General features: G+C 48.2%; 1 protein-coding gene and 1 long non-coding RNA gene across 16 annotated transcripts in view; one reads left to right on the forward strand and one right to left on the reverse strand.

Moving 5' to 3' along the window:
- The window catches only part of CELF2 (CUGBP Elav-like family member 2), a 548,143-nt gene that overhangs the window by 495,805 nt on the left and 25,576 nt on the right, over positions 1-26,762 (forward strand). For all 15 annotated transcript variants that reach the window (XM_043883963.1, XM_043883962.1, XM_043883955.1 and 12 more), the window contains 3 exons: positions 3,210-3,368; positions 7,071-7,134; positions 16,646-16,780. In XM_043883963.1, coding sequence (XP_043739898.1) covers positions 3,210-3,368; positions 7,071-7,134; positions 16,646-16,780 — 358 coding nt within the window. The remainder of the gene's footprint in view (positions 1-3,209; positions 3,369-7,070; positions 7,135-16,645; positions 16,781-26,762) is intronic.
- LOC122681667 lies at positions 20,187-22,137 on the reverse strand. The gene is made up of 3 exons (XR_006337068.1): positions 22,007-22,137; positions 20,719-20,797; positions 20,187-20,327 (listed from the first exon to the last, which is right to left on the reverse strand). It is a non-coding gene; the product is annotated as an uncharacterized LOC122681667 (long non-coding RNA).

Below are 26,762 nucleotides of genomic sequence, written 5' to 3' on the forward strand. Positions count from 1 at the left end.
TGTATCTTTGTGTACGGGTGATCTTTTCTGGAGGTGGCTTTGTACTATTACCTCAAGTTATGTTTTTCATCTTTTGAAAGAAAAAAAGATTTTTTTTTTCAGTTTTATTTAATGTGCCAAAAGTTCTCTATTGTTTGAGCTGCTTTTTTGCCTCCACTTTTGCGGGGGGTTTTAATTTTTTTGTTGTTCGGTTTTTCTGTTTGGTTTTTTTTTTTTTTTTGGCCATGCTGCATCTCCCGAAGCATGCCGGGAGCTCAGTGATCTTTCTGGGTCTTGCTCTGCGGGCAGACTTTCTAGGGAGCAGCAGGGTGGGTGGACGTGTGGGGACGAGAGTGTGCATGGCCTTGTCAGTCAATGTTTACTGTACTTTTCTGAGTTTTGACAGCATTGCAAAGCCTGTTGTCTTTTTCAGACTTCCTTTTGACCTCAGTATTCCTAACATACCTTATATAATCACTGTGTTTTCCTTTCAGTGCAATGCATTTTTAAGGCACTCACACCCCCCACTACGTGAAGGCAAGCTCAGGTGAAAGTCGGCCACAATAAGAGAGAATTAGCGGGATTTGAAATACCTTAGGAATCCAGTCTCGAACAACATGCAGTTACACATGTGATCATGTGTGTGTTCCCCGCCCTTTCTCTTAACCTTGGACGGCTCCACTGTGGTGGATCGACCTGGTTTCCAGCTGCAGATCAGCCTGGAAATGAAAGTGAAAGGACTATTAAGAAAAAGAAAGTCTTGATATACATGTGTGTTTCACTCTTAAATATTTTTATTTCCTGTGATGGAGTGATCTGCACCTGATTGGTCTCACCTTAGATTATTTTTTTCACCCCAGCTATTTCAGCCCTGTTGGAAACATTGCCACCCCAGTGCCCTCACCCAGGGCCCCCCACCCGAATGGGAGGATTGTGTTCTCTACATCCCTACAGACAGAGAACACGAGAAAATACAGCAGAACTGGGTATGAGGCCAAACCAAGAAAATAACAGGCTCTCAGAAGGAAAAGAATTTGCTATAGAGAATGGGGCGTATTCCTTCTTCAGAAGTCATTTATCCTTTGTTAATATCGCTCTTATCAGAAATCAGATCTGATGCACTTGTTTTTAAATATGGACATCCATGCTTATTCAGAGGGGCCCTTAGACACTTAAATTTATTGTTTAATTCAAAAATATTGACATTTAAATGGAAGATTATTATGCAGTCTCATTAGAGTTGTATAACTGAAGTTTGTTTTCTTTTCTTTTTTAATTAATCACATTATTTTTAGGACTCTGGCTTACATCTTCAACCAAGATGTATGATCTAAGAGATACGAATTCAAAATGATGTGACTGTTAAAGTTTAAATGAACACATTCTTTAAAGAAGTCATTAATTTTATATGGTACCTTGATTTTTCCCACCTTCCTCCAATCTCTGCCTACCCTGTTTTTTCCCTTTCATAGTTTATACAAGTCATTTTTTGAGCTATAATCATGGGCCTGATTTTCTGCCTTTGTATCATTTTCTGGTATTTAAGGAAGGAAAAAAAGTCAACCATAAGTGAACTGTTAGGAGGAGATGCTATAATTTGTTCCAGAATGAATTTGATAGAATAACAATCCTTACCATGCAAAACCCTTGCTGTCTGTAATTTCCATCTTCAGAGTGGTTTTGCTCTCTTTAAAATGATGAAGCACTAAAATACAGAGCAGACAAAGAAAAATGAAGTATAGATTTTTTTTTTTTTAATGGTGGAAATGTTACTTTTATGCAGTTTATTGACTCTTAACATCCTGGGTTGTGACTGTGACCCCCAGAGCTGAAGATCAATCCACTGGAGGTCCATCAGCCAGTCACCCCACTTTTCCCACATTTTGGGGGTTAACAACAGGCATGATTGCCTCATCTGTGCATAGCACCATCCCCAGGAACTACCCAAGGTGACAAGAAAAAAAAAATGCAACTTTGTTCTCTAACAGAAAGAAAAATGAACCCAAAGGGAAGGGGAAAGCTCAGTTAAATAGAAATATTAAATTTCTGACAGAAGAGAGAGGTCTGTTATCATGCTGAGTTTCAATAAAAGTGTGTTGTTTTTTTTTAATCACTTGGGTAGAATTAACTTCTTTTTTCTCAGCAAAATTTCACAGCTTTAATTGTGATGGAATGTGTAGTAAGCTGTTTGAAGAGGGAAACCAATTGGTTTCCACTGAGTGTTTACCAAGTGGCGAATGTTGAAAAGTGCTTTTAAAAGGAAGTCCTCCTGCCTGGGGTGTTAGGCCCTCACTTTCCCTAAGGACCGTCTCCATCTCAAAGATGCTGGTCCTGTTACATAACCTATGTCCATTTCTCACTCACTACCCCCGATCCTGCCTTTTAAAGGAAGTGGACATGGAAAGAAGCTCCTAGAACAGCAAGATTGATTAGGAAAAGAAGCCAAGTAGAAATCTCCACCTCCCGTTTGACATATATCTCCCTGGACTAGAACACGGTCCTGATATTTCATTTTTGATTTGCAGTAGCCTGGGATTAGTGATAGCTTAGATGTGACAGAGAAGGAGGAGATTTTCTAAAAACATGGGGACAGTGACATGGGTTCATGCCTGCGTTCCCTGGATATCTCCTTCCTTCATCCAAGTTCCTAAAAACGAAACCCACGTCTCCCAATTATATTACCGGGTCGATGTAATTCCCACCATTCTGAAGTTAAAAAATGCTTAACTGAGCACTGGAAAGAGTTAAAAAAAAAGACGTGAATGAGAGGCACTCTCACTCCCACCACTCTGTCTCCCCCCTCTGTGCCCTGGTCACACACAGCGACAGACAGAGACTCCGCGACGAGTCCATCTTTCAGACAAACGAACCGTGAAGCTTGATTAAGGGCCAGTGATCAGGTCTCTTGTCCTTGAGGAGGTCCTGGGATGGTGGAAGGAAGACCCCTGAAGAGAGAAGGCGAGGCACTGTCATAAGCAGATCACGAGAGCAAAATGGCTTCTTCAAGCACCAGAGCCCCGCAGACCCCAGTGACAGACCCTGGAATGTTCTGTTGATGGTGCTATTCAGAGAAGACGAAGGACCATCACTCCACTTAAAAACCCACCCAGCCCGTCCCCTCTGCTGCACAGTCGCTCAGAAAGCTAGGCCCCACGCTGACTGAGTGTCCCGAGCCCAGTGGACCAGGCTGTAACCCCCTCCTCTTCACTTTCCGCTGTGTCTGACCACAGGGCTGCTCTTCACCGATCGTGGTGAAGTTCGCGGATACCCAGAAGGACAAGGAGCAAAGGCGCCTCCAGCAGCAACTGGCGCAGCAGATGCAGCAGCTCAACACTGCCACCTGGGGGAACCTGACGGGTCTGGGCGGCCTCACCCCGCAGTACCTGGCGGTAAGTTCCTGCGGATGGGGGTGGGGGGACGTGGGGTCCCCAGGGGGAGAGAGAGCCCTGCCCCTGGAGCTCTTCCAGACTCCTTGTTCCCTCAGTACACCAAAAGCTCAGCCTCGGGACGCTGTGAGTGCCAGGAAATTCTTGGCATTGGTGCAGAGTTTTTCCAGGTGAAATTGATGAGCACAAGAATGGACTGTTCTGTCTATTTCGATGGAGGCTGAGCTGAGCTCCACAAGGCTGGGTGTTAACCAGTGTTCCAGCATCAGCTCCTGCATCAGGAGGGATGCGGCACGCTTCCCACACCGTGATTTAAGGTTCCCAAGCAGCCGTGGCCAGCCCACTCTCTATGCCCAGGGCAGGGCGTTCCTCAGCAGGACCTAGGAGGGAGGCCTCGTGGAACCGTCCTTCACTGGGTCTTCCCAGAGGAGGGATATTGATTCAGTTCAAATGTTTCTTTATCTGTTGGAAACCCGAAACTCAGATCCTGTTTCAGGACAAATAGACCCTGTTCTTTTCAACCATCCCTTACAGTTCATTGTTCCTAAACTTTCACCTCCTTTTTTTTTCTCCCCTTTTCCGTTTTTTTTTCCCTCATTTCACTTTGCCGCTGTCTTTATTAAAATGCCAGAGTCAAAATGTAACACCATTCCCCTGGTAAGATCTAAACAGCATGAGGAGCAAGCCCTAGTGTGAACTTCAAAGCATCTTCATGTAGCTTGAGAGTGGTGGAAGGCAGCTCATACTCCTCTAAGGTTTTGCTTATTTTCACTTGAGCTAGTGCCGAACCATGCTTGTCTACCCCACTTTTCTGCCGACTACACATTAATTAATTTTATATTGTGCATTTGGGCCTTTAATTCTAGCCTCTGTCTGGATATGTGTGTCCTAATTCTGTTCTGACCTTTGAACTGTTGCCCTCAGGATAGTATGACCCATGAGCTGTACTTTGCAGCAGAACCAGCACTGTTCTGCAAAACAGCCCTCCCTGTAACCTTGAAAGGTGATCCCCCTGCTCCTGCAGGTGAGGGAAGGGAGCGGCTTGAAGAGGTTTTGTTACTTCACCCAAGGTCGTGGCGCTGGTGGTCAGGCAGTATTTCCACCCTCCATGTGCCCTCTCCATCCAGCCTGGCTGCTTCTCCAAGGAGACGTGACTCACGTTCCCCTTTTATGTTAACATTTACTTGTTTGGCCGCGTCGGGTCTCAGTCGAGGTTTGTGGGGTCTTCACTGTCATCACGCAGTACTTTTCGTCGCAGTGCACAGGCTTCCCAGTTGCGATGCACAGGCTTAGTTGCCCCATGCAGGTGGGATCGTAGTTTCCAGATCAGGGATCACACCCACATCTCCTGCATTGCAAGGCGGACTCTCAACCACTGGACCACCAGGGAAGTCCCTGGTAGTCCTCCTTTATCCACCCTCACGCCTGTCGGGGTCTGACGAGCCGTAGCTACTCGTGACACGTCTGCATGTCTTTTGGGAGATGCATGCCTCTCCTGCCTTCCCCTGAGTCATTGATAGAAGCAGGTAACCAAGTTTGCTGTCACCTTCTAGCCATTTTTCCATCTTATCCACAAGGACCTGGTGTGAAATTTCCTCATGTCTTGCTGAAATAAAATATAAAATAAATTATATATAATTTATATAGTTATATATCAATTATAAATTTATATATTTTATATATTAAATATGAAATAAAATATAAAAGATTTTTATTGCTGAAATAAAAATAAAAACTAGGATTTCTATCATAGATTGGTGGCAAGCCCACCTTTTCAGAGTTTCTAAGGATCCAGCTTCGTGTTCCACTGTTCCCAGCCAGGACCCCCGTGCCTGTCCCAGTCTTCTGGCCCCACCCCCAGCACCTGTTTCTTTGTGTTGAGGGTAGATTCTGACTCTGGCTCACCAGTGTGGTTGTCAGTGGAAAGAATCCTCAGGTTAATGACCCTCCAGGTATTGCAGCTTCCTCCAGTAGAAATTATTAATCCCTCAAAGTGTCTTCAAAGCGAATTTAATTTGACTAAGCTTCAATTTTTAAAAAATTGTGCAGAGCTCCATTCTGTCACAACCACAAGAGAATGGGAAACCTGAGAAATCAAACCAAGAGAAGGGATTTCTCTCGGTCAAAATGGATCATCCCTGGCTTCCTCCACTTCCTCACTCTGCATGTGAGAGTCTGTATGTCTGGGTATAATACCTAGTAGTCTATTACACTGAATCCAGAAGGATGAGTGAAAGGTGTAGACCTCTTTCTGATAACTGTTCACATTAATCCCCATAGTATCGTTGCAACTAGGACTTGGGTAGAATCAAGTCAGCTGCTGGGTGCGGGTCTGTGAGTCCCACACCGTTGTGGAGTCTCCTCCTAGAGCTGAGGAGACCGACGCTTACCCACAGGAGTGGCAGCACGTCCGTTAGTGTCTGCAGAGCTCCAGCTGAACGATGAGAGCCCATTTTGTGAATAGTGAATTCTTCTGGTTCCTCCTCAGCTCACAGAACCGTGGCAGTTTTTTAATAATAGATGTGGTGAATCTATGCTCTTGACATCCGTGGACTTCTGAGTATAGGAGGCAGCTCCACACTCGCTCCAGGGTACAGACTGTAGCTGTACTGATCCACCAGAAGGAGGCCATCAGTAAGTCTAGTCACACACTTAGGACAGCACCTAAGTGAAAGTCGCTCAGCCGTGTCTGACTCTTTGCGACCCCATGGACTGTAGCCCACCAGGCTCCTCTGTTCATGGCATTCTCCAGGCAAGAATACTGGAGTGGATTGATATTTCCTTCTCCGGGGGATCTTCCCGACCCAGGGATTGAACCCGGTTTCCCCGCCCTGCAGTCAGGTCTTTGACCCTCCGAGCCACCAGGGGAACCCTAAGTTAGCCTGTTATTCAGCTTATTTGAACAAATGAAGGAGTGCTGCCCAATGGTAATCACATGCCTTACCTTGTGCTGCCCACTGCTTCTCCGTGCGGGATAAACCTACTTCTGGAAGCTCCAGAGACAAAATGCACAGACCTTTTCACAGCTGTCTTCATTTCTCTTTAGAAGACGCTGATACATTTATAATAATAGCATCAATGTATATAGCACCAGATAGTTCTAAGTTTTGACAAATAGTGTGTTCCTCTGTGCCCACAAAGACCACCTTGAAATGGCTGACCATTGTCTTTATCCTATAGTTATGACTGCAGCTGTGGAGCTGGGAATAGACACATTTATCTCTGTAGGTATCTCAGCGGCTTCTCTGTTAGTCCAGGAGTCAGCGAATCTGTGCGTTCCTAATGAAGGTTGTAGGACAGGCAGCTGTGAAGGAAAGCGGAGGAGACCCAGGGTTGGACCCTGATAGACAGAGATGAGTTACGAGAACTACTAAGCTCCAGAGAGATAGCATTAGTCACGCCATGTTGGTTTCCATAGATTTAACACCTGGTTGTTAAAAATTGTAAATTGATGAATTGTTTAAGGCAGTGACGTTATTGAGTCTCCCCGGTGTCTGTGTTTCTTAATAGAGATTAGACATTAATGTGGATTTATGGCTCCAACGCTGGGAACCTTTAGCCATTACGAGGCAGCAGTAGCTGACTGTGTGAATGTAAAGGGAACTGGATGTGCCCCTGTGGACGTGGGAAGTTCCTTTGTCCTCAACTGTGTTTCTTTTTGACAGCACATTTCTCTGTTTTTGATGTTTTTGTTTTTTTTTTCAGCTTCTGCAGCAGGCCACCTCCTCCAGCAACCTGGGTGCATTCAGTGGCATTCAGCAGATGGCGGGTAAGTCATGAGGCCCGCCTGGCCTTTGGACTGTGCTGTTGTCTGAATTTGGGATTGGTTCAGAGGTTGAAGAAGACAGTAAGGGGAAAGAACCACAAACCTGTCCTGTTGGCTTAGGTGTTAAACCTTAGAGTAAGCTGCTCAGAAGTTGCTTTTCTCTCTCTGGCATCTCCAGTTATATAATGAGAATATTGGGAGCTGATAATTCCTACATAGTACCCTCCAAAAAGTGGAAAGTGTTAGTTGCTCAGTTGCGTCCATTTGCTACCCCATGGACTGTAGCCCCCCACGCACCTCTGTGCATGGGGTTCTCCAGGCAAGAATACTGGAGTGGGTTGCCATTTCCTCCTCCAGGGAATCTTCCCAACCCTGGGATCGAACCCAGGTCTCCCGCATTGCAGGCAGATTCTTTTACCCTCCAGAGTTGTGTTTATTTTTTTTTTAATGGGTTTGAACGCTGGGAGGTGGGGAGGGGGGAGGGGGGCAGATTTCCAGCAAGGGTCATGAATCCAGCGCAGCCACCATGATTGACATCCCACTAAAATTTTAATAACAGGCAGCCAATAAAAATGCTTTGTCCTCCATAATGAAAGCCAGGCTTGCAGACCTATCTGTGACTGATACCATTTCAGTCCCTTGATAACCACAATTAACAGGGGTGCCTTTTTTCTTTTTTAATTTAAAAGAATCCCAGTTGACAGAATTGTGCATCAGAAGCTTTTATGGGAAAGTGGAAATCTTCATTGTCGGAAAAAAAAAATCACAGTAGGACTGAATGTGAAAGTCAACCCGTGAAGAGTTCCTTTTGATGATGAGCTGTGTTGGTAGTGACCTAGGGGCAGTGATTAGTGAAAGGTGGGTCCCGCTGAGTCACCTTCCAGGCTGATACCCTGACCCACGCAGTGAATCAGGACATAGGGGCCAGTAACCTGCCGCGAGGAACAGCCAGGAAGCTTCCTCTTCAGTTCCAAAAACGTCCAGGAGAGTGGGCGCGGAGAGCAGATTGTTGGCATATTAGAGGCAAGCACAGTTTGCTTCCATCAGTGACACCCTGAGTCAATGAGGTGAACCCAGGATATGCAAAGACTAAACCTGATTTCTTTATCTGTCACTGTGAAAACTCCTTTTTGCTCTTTTTCTCCTGAATACATAGCCTTGTATTGTTATTTTTCCTCTCCTTGTTTCACTTTGAATGGCTCTGGAGAGACTTGGCATGAACACACACACACAGACCCTCCTCCTGTGCGTCCTGTGGCGGCCAGCCCCGCCTTCCATGGTGGCCCCTGGGGCTAAACTGTGACCTGTCTGACGGGATGGACTGGCCTGCAGTAAGAGCAATGCTCGGTTACTGGTGGCCCTTGAAATCTGCGGGCACTGCCCACCTATTCTGTCATAATACAGCTTTGGGATTATTAGAAAAAATAGATGTTAAAATAATAAGTAGTGAAATCATTCGGCAGAATGTTAATGAACACAGTTAAGAAAGCTGGCCTCGGAGCTAAGCATCTCCTTGAACGGTTGATTTATTTTTAGTTCTGTGAAGGGGGCTGGAGAGAGAGAACTTAAATATTCAGGGAGTTTTCTATGTTTTTAAAAAAGAGAAAACCTCCGGATTGCACACTCTGAAAGAAATGTCAAGATGCGTTGTTTTCTCCACCAAAGCAGGATTTTTCTTCTAATCAGTTGGAACACCCCGCCCCCAAATTCAGAGTTAGAGTCTTCCCTTAGAGGAAGCCTGAGGCTCTCCCATTGCCGTGGTTAAATTATGCAGAGAAGGTCACGGGTCCCGAGGCTGCTGCCGGGCGTGTCTTCCCGGGTGGACAGGGCGCCCTGTCAGTCTCCATTAGGCTCTGAGCCCACGGCTCAGCAGCTCAGGTCAGGATGTTGTTGGCATCTGTGCGCCGCGCACGCATTTATCAATGGAGGGTATCTGGGAGTCACCTTAGAAGGTGTGTGGAGCAGATGGCTAATTTAAAGTCAGTCTGTAAATGCTCTCGGCCTTCCAAAATACCCCTTTCTCGAGCATTCAGTGTGAAATTCAGCACCAGGGCTGCCCAGGCTGTGCAGTCAAAGGCCGGTTGTCCCGTTTTCTGCCGTCATCTTGAGAAGTGAGGACCGAGGATGGGGGTGTCAGGGTTCTTCTGCTTCGCCATTTCTGTAACGAGTGCCCTTCGTTCCTATGGAAAATCAGGAAGCATTATGATATTTTTTTTTCAAGCAAGTTCTGTGGCCCCAGGCTCTTTCATCATCTCCCAAAAGTAGGGCTTTTCTCACCATCAGTCACCTAAACCCATCCTGGAAAGTGGAGGGGTCATAGGGGTCCCTTCGTGGAAGAAGTTTCCCCCACGCACTGAATTGTGGGAGGGGGCTCCCTCTTCCCTGTTTCCCTAAAACCTTCACTTCCTCCCCTCCTTCCTCACCTGTGAATTCTCCTGAATCATCGGCGCTCTGAGAGGGTATGACCTCCTCTAAGTGGCATTCGTGGACTATTTTGGGTCTGCTGACAAGTGAGTAAATTTACAAATTGGCAGGTGCAAATTTACATTCTGCATACAGTCCCAATGAAACTTAAGTGAAATGCCTAGTTTTTGAATTAAGAAATTTGACTTTAGCTGGACATCTAAGCCACAAACTGTTCCATAAACTAACAGCAGTATCTTTAAGAATGACTTGTAAAAAAAAAAAAAGATGAGATGAGAAACAAAACAAAAAAAGAAGAATGAGCTGTGGAAGGTGTGGGGTCAGCGAGTGGGTCCAGTGTCCTTCATGTGACACTTGTGTATGGTACTGACGTACACGGGGGCAACAACATGAAGAAACCAAGGACTGTCTCATCCCAGACCCCTCCTGGGCTCGCTGTCTCATCCCAGACCCCTGCTGGGGCCGCAGCACCTGTAAGCGGGTGAGGCTGCGGAGGGCCGAGAGCAGTGCTCAGTCGCTTCAGCCGTGTCCAACTCTTTTGCGACCCCATGGACTGTAGCCCGCCAGGCTCGTCTGGCCATGGGATTCTCTAGGCGAGAATACTGGAATGGGTTGCCACTTCCTCCTCCGGGGATCTTCCCGACCCAGGGATCAAACTTGCATCTCTTATGTCTCCTGCATCGGTAGGTGGGTTCTTTTTCGTGTCCTCCAGGTCCAGAGAGCTGACTTCACGAGGGAGACTCGAGTACTGCAGCTGCAAACACCATCCACAGACAGTGAATATCATCTCAGAAAGCAGTGACACTATGTTGTCAACAGCTCTGAACACAGAATAGTCTGTCCGACAGGAAACTGAGGTGTCTCACCACAGTCTAGAATGTCTCGTCTGAATGAGTAAACATTTTCTGGTTGAGGAGAAAATAAAAGAAAGTCAGAAAAGAAAAAAAAAAAGAACAGAAAAACAAAACAAAAATTAGGTGAAAAGTTTCTAAAGTAGTTGCATCGATAAAATCAAATAAGACATCAACTATATACTTCTTTGTTCTAAAAAAAATTTTTTTTTCCTTTCAAATTAAAAGTAACTTCAGAAGTGTTTTATGATTTTATGAAAGGGAACCTTTCCTAAATCTGAAATTTAAAAAGCAGAGAATATAACAATAAGACTGAAATCTTTATAAGCTGACTGCTTTTATGTGCATCCTTTTTATTTTTTGTGCATCCTTCAAGTTGATTGATTTTACTTTCCTTCTTATCACTTGTGATAAAAATTTGTCCATTTCCCACTCATACTGTGGTACTTTTCCCGTGAGTTTCTGAAATCTCTGTAACTTGGGGTCTGAGTTCAGGCCAAAAGGCTGGATTTTCCCAGAAGAAGAAAGAATAAGGGAAAACTGGTTTTTTGGTCTTTCATTTCTTTATAGCAACGATCATCTGAAAAAGGCACCGTGTTAGAAAAATGGGGGTAGTGTTACACCGGTGTTTTTCACAGAGCACCCTGAAATAATCCTGGGGTGCATCCTCACATGTCACAGCACACCAAGGAGAAAACCACCGCCTGTTAGCACCTAACAGTCGGAAAAACCAAGGTACGAACAGGACCAGGCAGTGCTGTCACATGCATTAGGGTACCGCACTCCCACATACTGCAGCAGCTTTATGACACAGGGACTCTTAGCATCCCGTCCTACAGGTGGGGCCACTGAAGAGGAGAGAAGTTAATGAACAATTGCCCAGAGTCACCAAGGTAAGAACTGGCGGATCCACATTTCAAACTGGCCTGAGCTCCCTGTCGCCCCACCCTGCTGTCACTCTGCACTGCCCGTCCACAAATCGAGGTATGTTATCACTCAGACGAGTGAAGAGACCAGCTACGGAGCAAATCTGAGCCGTCAGTGAACAACACAGGAGATCCCCAAAACTGCTCCAAGAGAAGCGATTCCGTGTCGGCCGCAGGAAAACCTCCTCCTGTCATTCTGGACAGCATCTCAAATTTAGTAGGGGGTGGTTTTCTGCTCGGGGAAGTATTTTTCTAGGGTGGAGGGGGCTTGTTAGTAAGAAATCACAGAGGTTATGAAGCAGTGGCCAAAGAAGAGGATCTGATGATAGACAAAGGGAAAACTGCTTCACTTGACTTCCGACGTTCAGAAGCGGGTAGTAGTTCGCCTTCAGAATCTCTGGCCCGAGTTTCCAAAGTCAGAGGGAAATCATAGTGGGCAAGTGTCTGCCTGAAAGAACCGCACAGAGACTGCTGTACTGGTCGGAGATTCGGCTCAGAGCGAAGACGGGCTCAGCGTGTCTGTGACGAGCAGAGAAGAGGGAAGACTTTGGCCAAAATTGGACCTTGCATTGGGGACACACTTGGGAGGTCTGCAGAGTGGACCCACAAAGGCCCCAGGTTCTTCCCAGAGCCCAGCCTCCCCTCCTCCACACCCCGCAATCCGAGCTAATAGTCCTTAGGAGAATGCGCCATAACCACCCATCTGTCACTTTTCTAACAGACCTGATTGGCAAGCGCCGGTAACAACTGACATCTGTTCTCGCTTATTGAAATGCAGATTTATGGTAATTGCTCTGAACAATAAGACACAGAATTACCTAAGGTGAACATTCAATTAAATTTTCATGCCCTTCTCCTTATAAATAATTTTTTTTAAAAAACCTTCAGTTTTAAGTAGGCACCGTGTGCATCTCTTCAGTACATACTTTCCTCATTTGGAGAAGGGTTGTCTTTTCCAGAGTAATGAGGGAAAAGTTGAACCCCTGCATGCCCAACTTTTTTTTTTTTTTTTCCTGGCCATTTTGATCTTGGCACATTGTTGGATTTCCTAAAACTCATCTCAATGTTTTGCATTTCTTGTCACTCAGATTATTTGCCCCTGGTTTGAGGGATGCCCACCCGAGTAGAGCACTTTGTGAGGTTAAAAGGGGGTGGTTCTCTTCTCAGGGAAGAACTGTTTGCCAATCAGAACCAGCATCGCCTCCCCCACCACCCCGCACCCCGGCCACCCCTCCCACATCCGGTGCCCTTTGAGGATTTTTGTGTCGGGGGAGCAGAGATGAGACGGGGCCCCAGGGGGTGGAGAAAGGAGCTGAGAAGGACAGGACAGGGTGTGCTTACATACACACACACACAAAACGGTGGAGAAAGAACCAGACATGTGAGTTCAACGTCAGCAGAAGCAACACCCCCTGTCAGACAGCCGGAGCTGGGACGGGGTGGCCTGGACTGACTGTCCGTCAGGGGCTGAGCCTGCGGCAGCTGGAGGTCTAAAAAGATGCTGGTACCGGGAAGTCTGTGCCCGTTCACCAGGCAGAGGACGGAGCTCGGGGTGTGTCCGCTCGGGGCCTCCTGAGCTGCCTTCCTAGCTGGGGTCCGACGCCTTTCCCAGCAGCAGCGGGGGGGCCCCCAAGCTCCGCCCTGAGCTGGAGGGGAGGGCAGATGTCCACACTGCAGGTGAGACTCTCTGGTTACGGGAGCGCCAGGGGCAAGCAGAGCCAAAGCGTCCGTCCCCGGGGCCCTGCACGTCTGCTGTGGAGACACCGGGATCCTGCCCCACAGGTGTCCAGGGCTCTCGCCGCACCCCACACGTGTCCCTGCGACGTGCCGATGCCAGCCGTGCCTCAGAAGGCCCCGGGCGTGGGGCCGGGGTGTCCTCTCTGGGAGGCTTTCTTGCTGTAGGGATGGCCTGGTGAACAGACCTCAGGCCTCCGCCTGGCCAGACAAAAGGACACTGTGCAGGGAACAGGTGCCTCTGCTGCCCCCCGGGAGGTGGACAGGAGCGCCCGTCACACCCCCCGTGCCCGCTGCCCCCAGGTTCCTACGTCCGGCCTCGGCGTGGCCCCTGCCCTGCGTCAGCCGGCAGCTCCGATGTCCTCGGAGAATCTGGCAGGTTTTGTTTTCTTTCGTTGGCTTGACTGTATGTACATCGTGGTTCTGGGTGGGGTGCTGGGGTGGGGGAAGCTGTGTTCTTTGATCCATTCTCTGCGTTGTCACTCCTGAGCTCGGATTTCTTGATTCCTCCCAATCGCTGTCGCCAAGCCCAGGGCTGTCATTCGATGGTTTTCTACCAGGACTCGCAGCCCTTTTAGGACATTTCGTGAGAATGGCTTCTGGGTCCGAGTCTTATTTCCAAAAACAGATAGAATTTCCCCCAGTCCCTGGCTCCCCTCCGCTCGGATGGGAGGCTTAGTGCTCGGCCCGGGGCCCGGGGCCTGGCCTGTCGTGGCCGCGTGCTGACAGCCGGCAAGCTGGGCAGCATCTGCAGGTCCTCCTGCCTCTGCTTCTCCCCACCTAACCCCCACCTCCTCGCCCCAAACCCTCTGATGCTGAGGTCGACGCCTCTCGTCCCCACCTTCCTCTCTGCTTGCTGGGTCCATGTTCTCCTGCTCCATAGTGGTCGGTGGCTGAACTGAGCTGGCCGCTCCCCGTGTGGCGCCCCAGAACCTGGCCTTCACAGTGAAGGCAGGGCAGCCCCTCGGGGTGAGGGGGGAAGGGGACACTCGGGGAGGGGACAGGGGGACACAGAACTCGAGGGTGGTCGGCTGGACTCCAGGGCAACGCCGAGCGTTGGTGGGTGAGAGAAAGAAAACGCACAGACCTAATAAATATTTGCAGAATGGATTAATTAACGATTGCGGGAAATAGTCAATATTTGAAGCTGTTGTAAATACTGCAGAATGAAGAACGAACAAGAAAAACCTTGTTTGGGTCTGTAGACAATGCTCTTCATAGCAGCGTGGGACCATTTCATGCTGTTAGTTGCCCTGTTCATGCATCTTCCGTGGCCCCATGTATCACCTACTGTGAACGAACGTGGCTGTGTGTGTGTGTGTGTGTGTGTGTGTGTGTGTGTGTGTGTGTGTGTGTGTGTGTGTGTGTGTGTGTGTGTGTGTGTGTGTAGGTGGACTTGAAAGCATATAAGACAACAGCTTTGTCCTCAAGGAGCTTAGCGTCTAGTCATGGAGGTCAGCAGTCCGTGTGTATGATGCAGAAGCAGGCTGCGATGAATGCGCTAGGAGTTAGATAACGAGCCGGAGGATGACAGGTAACGAGTAAAGGTGCCATTGGACACAGCCTGTCAGTCACCCTCCGAGGGGAAGAGCCTCAAGGTCGGGAGGGCCCGCAAGGCTCTGACCCGGAGGAACAGGCTGAGCTCCTCCACTCCAGCACCAGGCCACAGTCAGAGCAGGTGTCCTGGGAAACGCAGGCTGAGGAGGGTGCTCGACTGATGGTTCACTGGGGCCAGATGTGCAGACTGTAACATTGGTGCTAAACTCTTCTCTTGAGCGCATAGCCGTCTATCGTGCCGGTGTCTGGTCCTCCGCGTTACATCCTGAGCACGTTAGAGGGGCCACGGGGACCAGGCGGGTCCGTGCTGGAGCGCCTCATCCCACCCCTCAGCATCCCCCCAATCCCAGCCCCTGGGCACACAGGCCAGAGTGTGGTCAGCTGCTTTCAAGAGCCTCACCCGGGGGACCCCAGGGACATCTGTGCTCAGTTCATGTTGCCCCAGCTCGGTTTTCCTCGGGCAAACCTGAAACAATAGGCCCTGCGCTTCCCTTCACAGGGTCCCGTCAGCACCACCCTGCGTGACCCCGACCCGAGGTGGGGACAGAGCTTTGTCCCCCGTGGCACGTGCGCGATGGAGCAGGGTTGCCACGGTTGCAGGATGCCACCAGTGCCTTGTCCTGTTCCCAGCATCCCCAGGACCTATGTGGGTTTGCAGAACAGGTGCTGGCTTTCTCCCTAAGCCACCAGGGCTGGGTGCCTCCTGGGTATCACTGTGAGCAAAATGAGAATCCAGATCGCAGCATGGACCTGGGGAACTGTTTTCTGAGTAGAGTTAAGTCCTCACAAAGGCACCTGGGGTGGAGGAGCAGCGTAGGTAAGTGAGCCTGGCATCTGGGCTCTGAGTCCAGCTGAGGCCGCCGGCTCCACACGGTGGCTGCGGGCTTCCAGCAGGCGAGCTCCTAGAATGTTCTTTTGCCCCTCCTCCATCTCCCATGCCCCAGCCCTGTCGTCAGGCCACTTTCTCAAAAGCAGGTTGGATTTACTTTGTAGACATGTTCGAATGCCTGAATTTCAGACATGAGAAAGTGGTAAAATTAGGCTGATAAGTTCATAATCTTTCTGTGCAAAATTCCACTGTATGAGGAAAGAACCACTGTTGCCTGCTTCTCAAACATACACGGGGGTGAAATGACTCATGGAAAAAGACTTAGTTCGGAGAACCTTTGAACCTCTGGGGACTCAGGCATGGAATCTGTGCCTGGCCCCCCCCAGACCTGTCAGCAGAGTTTTGTTTCTCTCCACTCTTCTTTTCTTGATTTTCATTAGCCCGCAATTCATTCTAGTTAAAAGTAGTTCCTCTTTGAGATACAAATATACTTAAAATGCAAATAAAAATATTACGGCACTGCCTTTTTTTCTTCATTCTTTTCCTCCGCAAATACTATCAGTTCCTGAATAAACCTAGAGAGAGAAGTATGGGGGTCTATAATGATAGTGACAGTCACAGTAGTCGCTGATAATTATGGGGGCTTGTGTCATACCAGTTACTGTGCTGAGTCACTTTTCATTCACTGAGTTATTTAATCTGCACAACAACCACATGAGGGAGGAGGTAAGTAACAGTTACTACTCATTCAGGAAGGAAGGATCAGATAGGTTGAGAAATCTGTCCAGAGTCACATAGCTTACAGATCCAGGAAGACAGATCAGTGTAACTTCAGAGCAATAAAGCATCATCTCTTCTATCACACCCCGAATGCACACCTGTCCAGTTTAAGGATGGAGAGTGTACCCTGAAGCCCTCGCTGCAGATGACAGCCTCGAGGTGGAAGGCCCTGCCATGTGTGGTCCACACGGAACCCTCTGGCCTGTCTATTGTGCTGAGCTGTGCCGCCCAGGAGGGGGCAGTTGGGCAGAGGGTGCCAGGCTGGGACGGGACATATGGTACCGCACGAGTCCTCGGGGCAGCTGGGTGAGAGTGCCCGCCCCGGGGCCTCTGTGCTCATCACCTGCCCTCTCTTTTGGGAAAGGGGCGAAGTGGGCCTGCTGCTGACGTGCCTTCTCTCTCTCCCTCTGCAGGCATGAATGCTTTACAGTTACAGAACCTGGCCACGCTGGCGGCGGCTGCAGCCGCAGCCCAGACCTCAGCCACCACCACCAATGCAAACCCTCTGTCCACCACGAGCAGCGCCCTGGGGGCTCTCACCAGTCCCGGTAAGGCGTCGTCCTGCTGCTGGGAGACAGGACGCGGGGGGCAGTGCCAGGTGCAGGGTGGACACGCCCAGACCCCGCTAGGCATCAGGCTGAGTTACCTCTGTAATGTCTAATTTGTCCTTTTAATGTATCTTTATTGAGACAGAGTTGATTTACAATGTTGTGTTCATTTCTTCAGCACAGCAGAGTAACTCAGTTACACGTATATCGCCATTCTTTTTTATATTCTTTTCCGTTAACGGATTATGCCTGGATTTTGAATATATCCCTGTGCTGTCCAGTTAGGACTGCATTGTTTACCCATTGTATACAAAACAGTTTGCATCGGCTAATTCCAAACTCAGTTCATTCCCCGTCTACTCCCCACCTGGCAGCCACAAGCCTGTTCTCTATGTCGTGGTCTGTGTCTGTTTCACAGGTAAGTTCGTTTATGCCATAATTTAGATCCCACGTGACATTATGTGGTATTTGTCTTTGCCTGACTTACTTCCCTTGGTATGACAGCCTCTGGCTGCATCTTGTCTGACTGCTGCACTTGGTACGACACTCTCTAGGCGGCATCGCTGCAGACGGCGCTCTTGTAGTGGCTGAGTGCCGCTCTGCCGCACGAGGTACCGCACCTTGTCTATCCATCCCGCTGTCAGCCGGCGTTTAGGCTGCTTCTGTGTCTGGCGACTGTGAACGGTGCTGTTGCACACACAGGCGTGCAGTTACCCTTTAAAGAAACAAAAGTTTGAGCATGTGCATTTTTATCTTCCAAGGGTAAGATGAGAAGAAAAGCTCCGTGAAGGAATTCTCACACGTTCCTTTTGTTTGAAAATTGTGCCCTCCCTTCCGTCCTGGTGAAGTTGCCCAGTGACGAGGCGCCTCAGTCCCTCAGGAATGCGCTTTTCTCCTGGTTTGGTGGTGGTGGTTTGTTGTTAGCAATTTAAGAATTCCCTGTTAAGTCTCAAAACCCCGAATCATCATCTGTGATGTTTCACACCAGCTACATCCTTCACTTGTGGTTTTCAGCTGGAGGTCCAGAGGGGGCCGTCTTTCTTGCTCCTCTGTGGTCCCCTTCTGGGCTGTGTCATTTAAAGTGAGGTTTTCTTTCCCCCTCCTTAGAAATTCTGTTGCCTTATTCAAAGGCAGATGCTGTTTTCTTTTTCATATGAGCCAGACCAAATGTGGTTGCTTAGACACCAGGATTTGTTTTTTAAAAAGTGTTTTGCTGGCTTGCCTTCCTCTCTGGGTTTTCTGGGCCTTGATGGATGATCTCACCTTCTGCTCTGGTACGCGGAGGCGCTGGCCTGGACAACCTCCAGGCCCCTTTCTAACTAACAACCCCACAGCCCTCTATCGGCCACTCCCAAAAGATGAGCCAACTGGCCCCCACACTTCTCTAACAATGCAGGGTTATCTTCTAGAAAAATAGAGAAGGAACGCTGCAGTGCCCGGCAGACCAGCCTTCTGCAGGCAACCGGCTTCAGGGAGCAGAGAAGCCCCACAGCCCTTGATTTGTTTACTGAACACCACGTTTCTAACTCATTTCCCTCTGAGTTCAGTGTTGAGGGAGAGACTGAAGAGACGTTGAGGAAAGGCTGGACAATATATCCATCACCTCATCTCAGGGCAACAGCATGTGGGTCGTTGCCTTCATTCTTGAGATGTCTTCAAAAACATACCGGGACAACATGTGGGCCTCATTCCACTCAACAGATAATACTCCTGAAAAATCAACTTTGTAATTTTTTTCAAGAGATTAAGTTATAACTAATGCAAAACATAAGCTGGTTATTTAAATATATCCTTTTAAAGAAATATGCGTTTTTGACATAGTTTATTCCCCCTTATGAAAATAATAGTGATTTTTTTTTTCTTAAAAACACAAGTATTTGACCCCACTCGTGCCCCTGTTTTAGAAATTAGACTGAAGAATGTTTTGCTAGAAAAATAAGAATTAACCATTTTGGGACTTCCCCGACAGTCCAGTGGTTAAGACTCTGTGCTTCCACTGCAAGGGGTGCAGGTTTGACCCCTGGTCAGGGAACTAAGACCCTGCATGCTGTGAGGCCAAAAAAAAAAAAAGAAACATCTCCCTGTGAGGACTGTGAAAAGATTACATTAAAACAGCAGTCCGAACCTGAAACTGATACAATATTGTAAATAAACTATAAAAATTTTTACTCCAATACAATTTTTTTTAAAAAAACACTGTATATGGTTTTATACACATCGACCATCTGTCAGCATTTTTAACTGATATTTTTAACTATATTTTGTTTGGAGTGAAAAAACTAAACACTTCTCAAGATCTGAGGGGTGTTTTATTTGTTTATATAAAAAGGAAAAGGATTAGGTCTTTTTTTTTTTTAAGAGAAAACACTATTAACTTTAATTTGGCAGAAGCAGATGATTGTAATTTTTCCAAGCATGGCTGACTCCCTTTTATTGCAAGTAAAAAGAAGAAACTGACCACATCATTCGTAACAAGGTAGGGAAAAAAGAACATTCTTTTTCCCATAAAGACTCTTCCTTACATGGCAAGGAGGCAGTCTGCTATTTGGTTCACCAGGCTTTAAAAAGTTTAACATTGTCACTACATTGAAATTATTCTCCTGTTCCAGAAGTGACCATTATCATACATGGACATTTTGGTGAGGGTATGTGGCCTGTTGGTTGCTTGGGAAGCTTCATTCAACTTTATGAAAATACATTCTTCCATTGTGACAGCTGGGTGGGAATATGCCTTGGTTCCAGGGAATCGGAATGAATATTCCAACATTTTGTTCTCCGTTAGTAGAAGGCTCGTGGGTTTAAGAAGCCAAGTGCAGAAGCATCTGTCAGCTGATCAGTGTTGATATTGCAATTGATAGCTAGTGCTTTCCAGTGACTGTGTAGCCTTAGGCGCTGGCCTGGGTGCCGGGGACACAGCCAGGAGCAGGACACACTCCCGCCCCCAGGGGTCTCCTGTCTGTCAGGGGAATTCAGACAGGGAGCAGTCGCAGGTGCCGTGTGTATGCCAGGCAAGCGCTGCGAAGAGGGCCCAGGCAGAATAAGATGGAGCGAGGAGATGGAAGGAGGCTTTCCCCTTCTGAAGGGGGAAACCTGAGGAAGGTGATGGGAGCATGGAGATGATCCGGGGCAAGGGTGTCCAGGCAGAGGACGGAGCAGGAACAGGCTGCGAGGAGGAGGAGGACTGGCATGACGCCATCCTGAGGAAGGGTGAGAGGTGAGGTCCATGTCTGCAGATCTACATTCATTCCATCCAGTACGGTCAGGACTGTGAGGACGTAGTGACCTTCTTAAAATGCAGAGCACTCGAACAGCCTAGGAAGGTGGCCAGAGTATGTAAGGAAACTTGAAACATACTTGGCCATTTTCAGCTTTTTCCTGAGACCTGAATGAAAGGGAAAATGTGTCCTGAGACGTATTTTCTTTCTTCCAACCCCAGCCAGGCATCCTTCCCTTTGCTCTTCACATGGCGTCCAGCCTGACCAGAAATCCTGGCAACCACTGTGTCAGGGAGACGGGTTTCTCTCTTCTCTGTTGAGCAGAGCTTTGCCTAAGAGCCGAAAATGTTTCATTAGAGTCCTGAAATGTGGGCAGCAGAAGCGATTTAAATCTACATTTCGATTATTTATCTTAAGTGTAACTAAAAAAATCTGGTGTTTAAGTGAAAGTAAATTATTTGTCTAATTTCCATCAGGGACTCTTCAAAGTCACAGAAAATGTGGTTAGTAACAATTCATGACTCTCCGCTTCATCAGAGCAATTTCCCAGGAAATAAAAGGGATGGGATGCTAGTCCCAAGGCCAGTGCATTTTTTGTTGTTGTTTTTTAATAATTAAAAAAAAACAAACGCACGGCTTCCTGTTGAACCATGCATAACCAGCCAGTCCATTCAAACTGAAAGCAGAGCTTCACCATACCAGCCTGCCCAGGTCTTGGTTTACCTGTTCTTGAGACAGCTCTTGTGCTTCAGACAAATCCATCCCGGAAGTACAGGGTCAGCTCAGCACCTCCAAACTTTTCCTTTTTTAAAAATTATAAATTTATCATTTCAGTTCTGCACACCCAGGAACAAACTCCCTACAGCATTATTATAAATGATTTTAAACAGTCTATGCTTTTAAACATGAAAGATTAAGCATTATTTTTTGTAAAAAAAGAAAAGAAAAATCCCCTTAGGCAATAAATACAGGTTTGTCTCCTGGCCTTGCAATAAACATGAAAATAGTCTCAGTTGCCCATGGTTAGAATAAGTGTTTCATGCAATTATCAGATGGTAAGGAATAAAATTAGAAATTAAATCAGGAAAGAATAAAAGCCAGGTAAATGCATTATTATGCCTTTTATGAGTTTCTTATGGGTCTTTTGAAGCCTGATTTAATCGTGTTTCTTGTCTTTTATTTTGGTATGATAATTTTTCCTTTGTTTACTACAGTCTCCTATTTAGTTAATTAATTCTTGGGTCATTTCTTCTTACCCCATTTTGAACCTGTTGTTAAGGCGTGAGCCTCGGTGTTGGTAGAAAGGGATAAATTGTCTGTAAGGCGTGTGGCCGGGCCTTAAAGAAAGATATGAGTATCTGCCCAGCTTGTGGATCTGTTGCCTTGGCCTGGCGGTTTTGAGCGTGTGGGCACAAGCGTCAGCATTACCACTCACAAGCACTTCTCTGGCGTTTTCTGTCCAAAACGTAACATTGTGTCTGTGTACATTATCCTACTGACCTCCTATTTTCTCTCTTTCTTTTAAAAAACTGTTTTAAAATTCTCTAATGCTTCTGTAAGTGCACTCAGTCAGGGACACACTTCAGGATAACAGATCATTTCTTTCAAGGGTGAAGGGCATTTTAAAATACTTGGGCACATTCTCCCATTCCCACCATTGGCTTTCCCCTGAGTTGTTGCTGTGAAGTCTAGGCAGCGTCTTTTCCCACCTTGGAGATGTGGCCTCCTCCTCGGAGGCCGCAACAGACACCACGTCCCGGGGACAGGGGGACGCTTCCTTGCGGATTCGTCGAGGGAAACAAATCTCATGTTCCCATGAGATTCAGACCTGCCCTGGCTCCTCACGTAAGAAGGGCCAGAGTGGTGTGTCATCCGCCAGCGTCACCAGGCTGGCTGAGTGGTGGGGGCTCAGAAGTCATCCTCTGAGTCATCCGGAGCCCTTCCGTGTCACGAGAGGCTTCCTCCCCTCCTTCCCGCAAGGTCCCCGCACATGTGTCACACGAGAGCTCACCTTGGGCGAAGAGGTGGATTCCCAGGCTGATTTAACATGAATTCCCGAGCCTTCTGCTTGGCCAGGCAAGTCCGTGAGAAGGGGTTGGACCTGCATCGCACCTCCGGTCCATCGCATGCAAGGGACAGTCGGTGAAGCCTGGAGGGACAGAAGAGAGGGACAGACAGACAGCAGGCTCTGGGAGAGGCTGTCCCTCAGGCAGCTGCGGTGATGCCACAACCTTGGGATGACTAAAGCCAGCCGTTCTTCCACAAACCTGTCTGTTCTTGCCGCATGGAGACATCCTCTTCCTCTCGCTGACCCATCCTCAGCCCCTGCAGGGCCCTTCTCAGCCAGCCTGTGGCCCACTGTCCTTAGTCAGTCACCGTGTCCAGTCAGTTCTCTCTGTTTTCCTCCAACACCCACACAGCCCCGCTGGGTGAAGCTCCCTCGTCCCCGCGCAGTCTCTTCATAGCGCTGAGCTGACACTTGGGAAAGCTGCCCGGCCCAGGGGGTGGCGGTAGTTCCGGTCCTCCCCTTTGCTGCAGAGCTTGACTTTCTGCACGTCTGACCCTGGGTGCGCAGACGCACCCTGTCATGTATTCGTGGAGCTGTGGCTTCACTCGACTTGCTCTTGCTTTATTTGGGGTGCACGTTCTCAGTATTTGAGATAGGGGCTTTCGTTCCCTGCTCTAGCGGCTCTGTAGACCATGCTGTGTCCATGATTCAGCATAAATGTTGCCTTGCATGGTCCCAGGTGTTGTGTGCAGGGCCCTTGTGAGGCGTGTGTGAGCTCACACAAGCACAACACAAGCACTCAGTGAGACCCTTCCCCCGCCCGACCCCAGACTCTCTCTTGGTATCACCGCTGCCACTGGTAAAAGCGGGTATGGATTGCTTGTGTTTTGTATTAGATGGAAAAGCAACAACACTTTTAGTCACAACTTCTCAGAAGTTTATGACCTAAGGTCTCTGCTTTAAGACTTAAAAGCAGCAAAATATAAATGCTACTTTCGTACGTGGCTTAGTCCCATAAACTGGGTGCAGTGGCCACATGCACAAAACAAGCAGGATGCCCCAACTTGGACTCTTCTGGTGGAAGAGCGTGAATCAGATCAGGTCTGCGGGTGTGAGTGACAGGAGAGATCCTGACTTAGTGGGTGACTTTTAACAGGAGAGTCGGCACTGGAGCCAGAACTTTAAGATGAGTTAAGGTTTCTGAGGTAGAAATGGAAGATTTATCAGATGTGTCAGGTGTGAGAAAATACAGAAAAGGCATTCGGTCAGCAAATGGAAATCCATCTCCCTTTTCACCAGCGTGAGATAGACGGGAAATAGGAACCAGGGAGGGAGGGAGGGCCCTGGAAGCCATGGCTGAGAAGCTGGAACTTCCTCTTGCGGGGAAGAGCCAGGTGAGGACTCTGAGCAGAGGGGTGTCGGCGGGTCTCAGGTGCTGACGGGATGTGAGGGAGCAGAGGGAAAGAGCTGCCAACGGAAGTGTGCCAAGTGTGGGGGCCAGTAACGCAGCACCTTCATCAGCAGAGACAGGGCGGTGGGGGGCAGGCGGAAGGTGCTCCGTACCCGCGCACGCTGAGCCACGGCACACGTGAACTGGTACATCGTGTGAATACATCCCGCGAGCAAATGGGTCCTGACCCTTGCCTTTGTGCCATAGCAGCTGCAGAGATGGGCAGGGTCAGTGTGGTCCCCAGGGGGACCATCGAGCTGGGAACACGGCAGAGCAGCGGGCTGGGGAGGTGAAGCCTTGACGGATGACTGTGTGCGGGGCAGAGGGGAGGAGCCACGTGGTGGGAAGGGAGCCCTGAGGAAGCCTGGCTTCAGGGAGCCAAGCGCGGGAGTTTCAAGCAGGAAGCGATAGAGGTGAGGGCGGAGAAGAGGTGTTTGAGTTCGACCACGGGCAGGCAGTTCACACACACACCCGCCAGTGGTGGGTTCGCTGTGATGGTGGAAGGGATTTCACAGTTCTGGAGGCCGTGAGAGGGGGCCTGAGACAGGAGGCAGGAGCTGTGTATTTATAGATGACATCTTCGTGCAGTGTAGTGATTTTTTTTAAGTCTAGAAGGGTCAATAGAAGGAGAAATGTTACGATGGAGAAAGACATATTTCTAGACTTAAGAGGAGGTGGAACAGAGGTGAGGAGAGGCCGACAAGAGGCAAAAACTGACGGCCTGAAGGGGGAAGGACTCAAATCCTCCTCTGTGGCGCCCGCAATAGCGGCGTGTGTGAGGCTCTGACCCCACCTCCATCCCCCCAAGCCCCCCACCCCACCTGCCAAGCTGTCGCCCAGCATTGGGTTGGACGCTAACATACAGGACGTGGCACAGAGCCGAGAGGATGCTCAGTGAGTGGACTGGGTACCCTTAAGAGAGGGAACACCTTCACCACTGAGACACACAGGACTGGGGAGGCTGTAAAGGATTTGAGACAGGGAAGTATTCACATCACCGTAGGGCAAGACTATAAATGTCTAAGGCTAGAAACCAAAAAAAGTTCATACCTGGTGCAGAGGTTTAAAAAAATAGTTAATCTAAAGAATGTAATAGAGGAACTGCAGTTTCACTTTCATTTAGAATACATGGACATCTTGACCAAGAGCTGGACGGCTGTGACTTAGAGCAAGTCATTTCATCTTTCTTTGCTTATTTCTCCGTTGTGAAAACGACTTGTCCATTTTTACATTTACTGAATTATCAAGGGAATGTGTATATAATGTATGCTATTGCTTTTTTTAAGACAGCATTAAAGTTTCATATGGGGAAGATGATTATTTTGGAATGACACTAAATTCTGCTTCTCTGGACAATAAGAGGTCGGTTAAACTTGGAATTAGGCCCAGTGATATTTTTTTCTCTGAACATTTGACTTTGGAAAGCAAATACTTCCCCACTGTTCCAAAAAATATTAGACTATAAATGCAGGGAACAGAGCCTTTCCTTCCTTCTTTCTACTCTGGGAGTTCGCTGAAGTTGGCAGCGAACTTCTTGATTTGAAGTCACAGAATCAACACACCCTGCTTATCAAAGATAGAATGGCCACTGTGGGATTAAAGAGAACACAGTAACTTTGGCCAGACCCATTTCCTTATAGCTGTCATCACTGAGGGTAAAGCCCTTGGAGAGTGGTTTGTTTTTTTTTTTCCAGACAGCATACGGAGTGTGTGCTCTGTGGTCGATCATTTCTAAAGGAAACCATGCAAGTAGCTGAAGGATGATTCAGAGCATGTCAGACCTTGGGCTGTGCAGGTAACCTCTTGCCAGCCGTGTGGTCCTGTTATCCTCAGGGAAAGCTGCCTCTTTCCAGGACATCCTGAGACCAGGATCCAGAAAGGTTTTCCAGGACTCTCCCAGGGACTTGCTTTCTACAGAAATCCGTGTTCCTCATTTTTCCTCTCTAGAGCCTGGTCAAATAGTAATCTGACCCATTTCATAAGCAACAGGAATCTTTAAGATCATTCATTCATGCAGGCGCCTCCCTCTGTGATCCACATGAGGAAACGGAAGCCTGCGAGGTCAAGTGACCTGCGGAGGAAACACTGGCTGTTAACCGCAGCTGAGGGATCACCGCTCCTGCCACCCCAGGAAACATTCGAAAGCAGGAGCTCCTGGGCACCTAGAATTATATATCAGGTTGAAATCATTATGATTTTTTTCAAGCTGTGTCCATGACCATCTGTTTAGTTCTGCTCAGTTCAGTTCAGTCGCTCAGTCGTGTCCGACTCTCTGACCCCATGAACCGCAGCACACCAGGCCTCCCTGTCCATCACCAACTCCCAGAGTCCACCCAAACTCATGTCCATTGAGTCGGTGATGCCATCCAACCATCTCATCCTCTGTCGTCCCCTTCTCCTCCAGCCTTCAGTCTTTCCCAGTATCAGGGTCTTTTCCAATGAGTCAGCTCTTTGCATCAGGTGGCCAAAGTATTGGAGTTTCAGTTTCAACATCAGTCCTTTCAATGAACACCCAGGACTGATCTCCTTTAGGATGGACTGGTTGGATCTCCTTGCAGTCCAAGGGACCCTCAAGAGTCTTCTCCAACACCACAGTTCAAAAGCATCAATTCTTCGGTGCTCAGTTTTCTTTATAGTCCAACTCTCATATCCATACATGACTACTGGAAAAACCATAGCCTTGACTAGACGGACCTTTGTTGGCAAAGTAATGTCTCTGCTTTTTAATATGCTGTCTAGGTTGGTCATAACTTTCCTTGCGAGGAGCAAGCATCTTTTAATTTCATGGCTGCAGTCACCATCTGCAGTGATTTTGGAGCCCAAGAAAATAAAGTGAGCTGCTGTTTCCACTGTTTCCCCATCTATCTACCATCTGTAAAAAAGGCAGATACCTGGGGCCAGCTACAGGAAGGGTGTGCTTTTAGTTTGGTGATTCATAAGCAAAATATCACTAGATGAGAAAGCAGGTCCAATTTGTCCTTTCCTTTGCTCCATTCTTGTTTGACCCAGGTAGACTGAGTTTATATAAACTGTTTAAAATAAGTTTCTGGCCCCACATGACACCATCGCCCTTGTGCCCCTCTTTACAGACCGGGGAGTATCCTGGAAACAAGGTGAGGTGAGGAGGTGCGCAGGTTGTTGACAACGCTGAGGTAGATTCTTTCTTAGTAGCACCCCCCAGTGACGGCTCCAGGGAGCACTTGGAGATGAAACTAAAGAGAAGAAAATGGTGGGACCATGGTGGACACAGAGGGGATGATACTGCCCGCGTCCGTTTCCATACCACTCTCTCATCTTTGGAGACGTCCC

The sequence above is a fragment of the Cervus elaphus genome, chromosome 23 (assembly GCF_910594005.1).
Source record: "Cervus elaphus chromosome 23, mCerEla1.1, whole genome shotgun sequence".
In the NCBI taxonomy this organism is placed as follows: domain Eukaryota; kingdom Metazoa; phylum Chordata; class Mammalia; order Artiodactyla; family Cervidae; genus Cervus; species Cervus elaphus.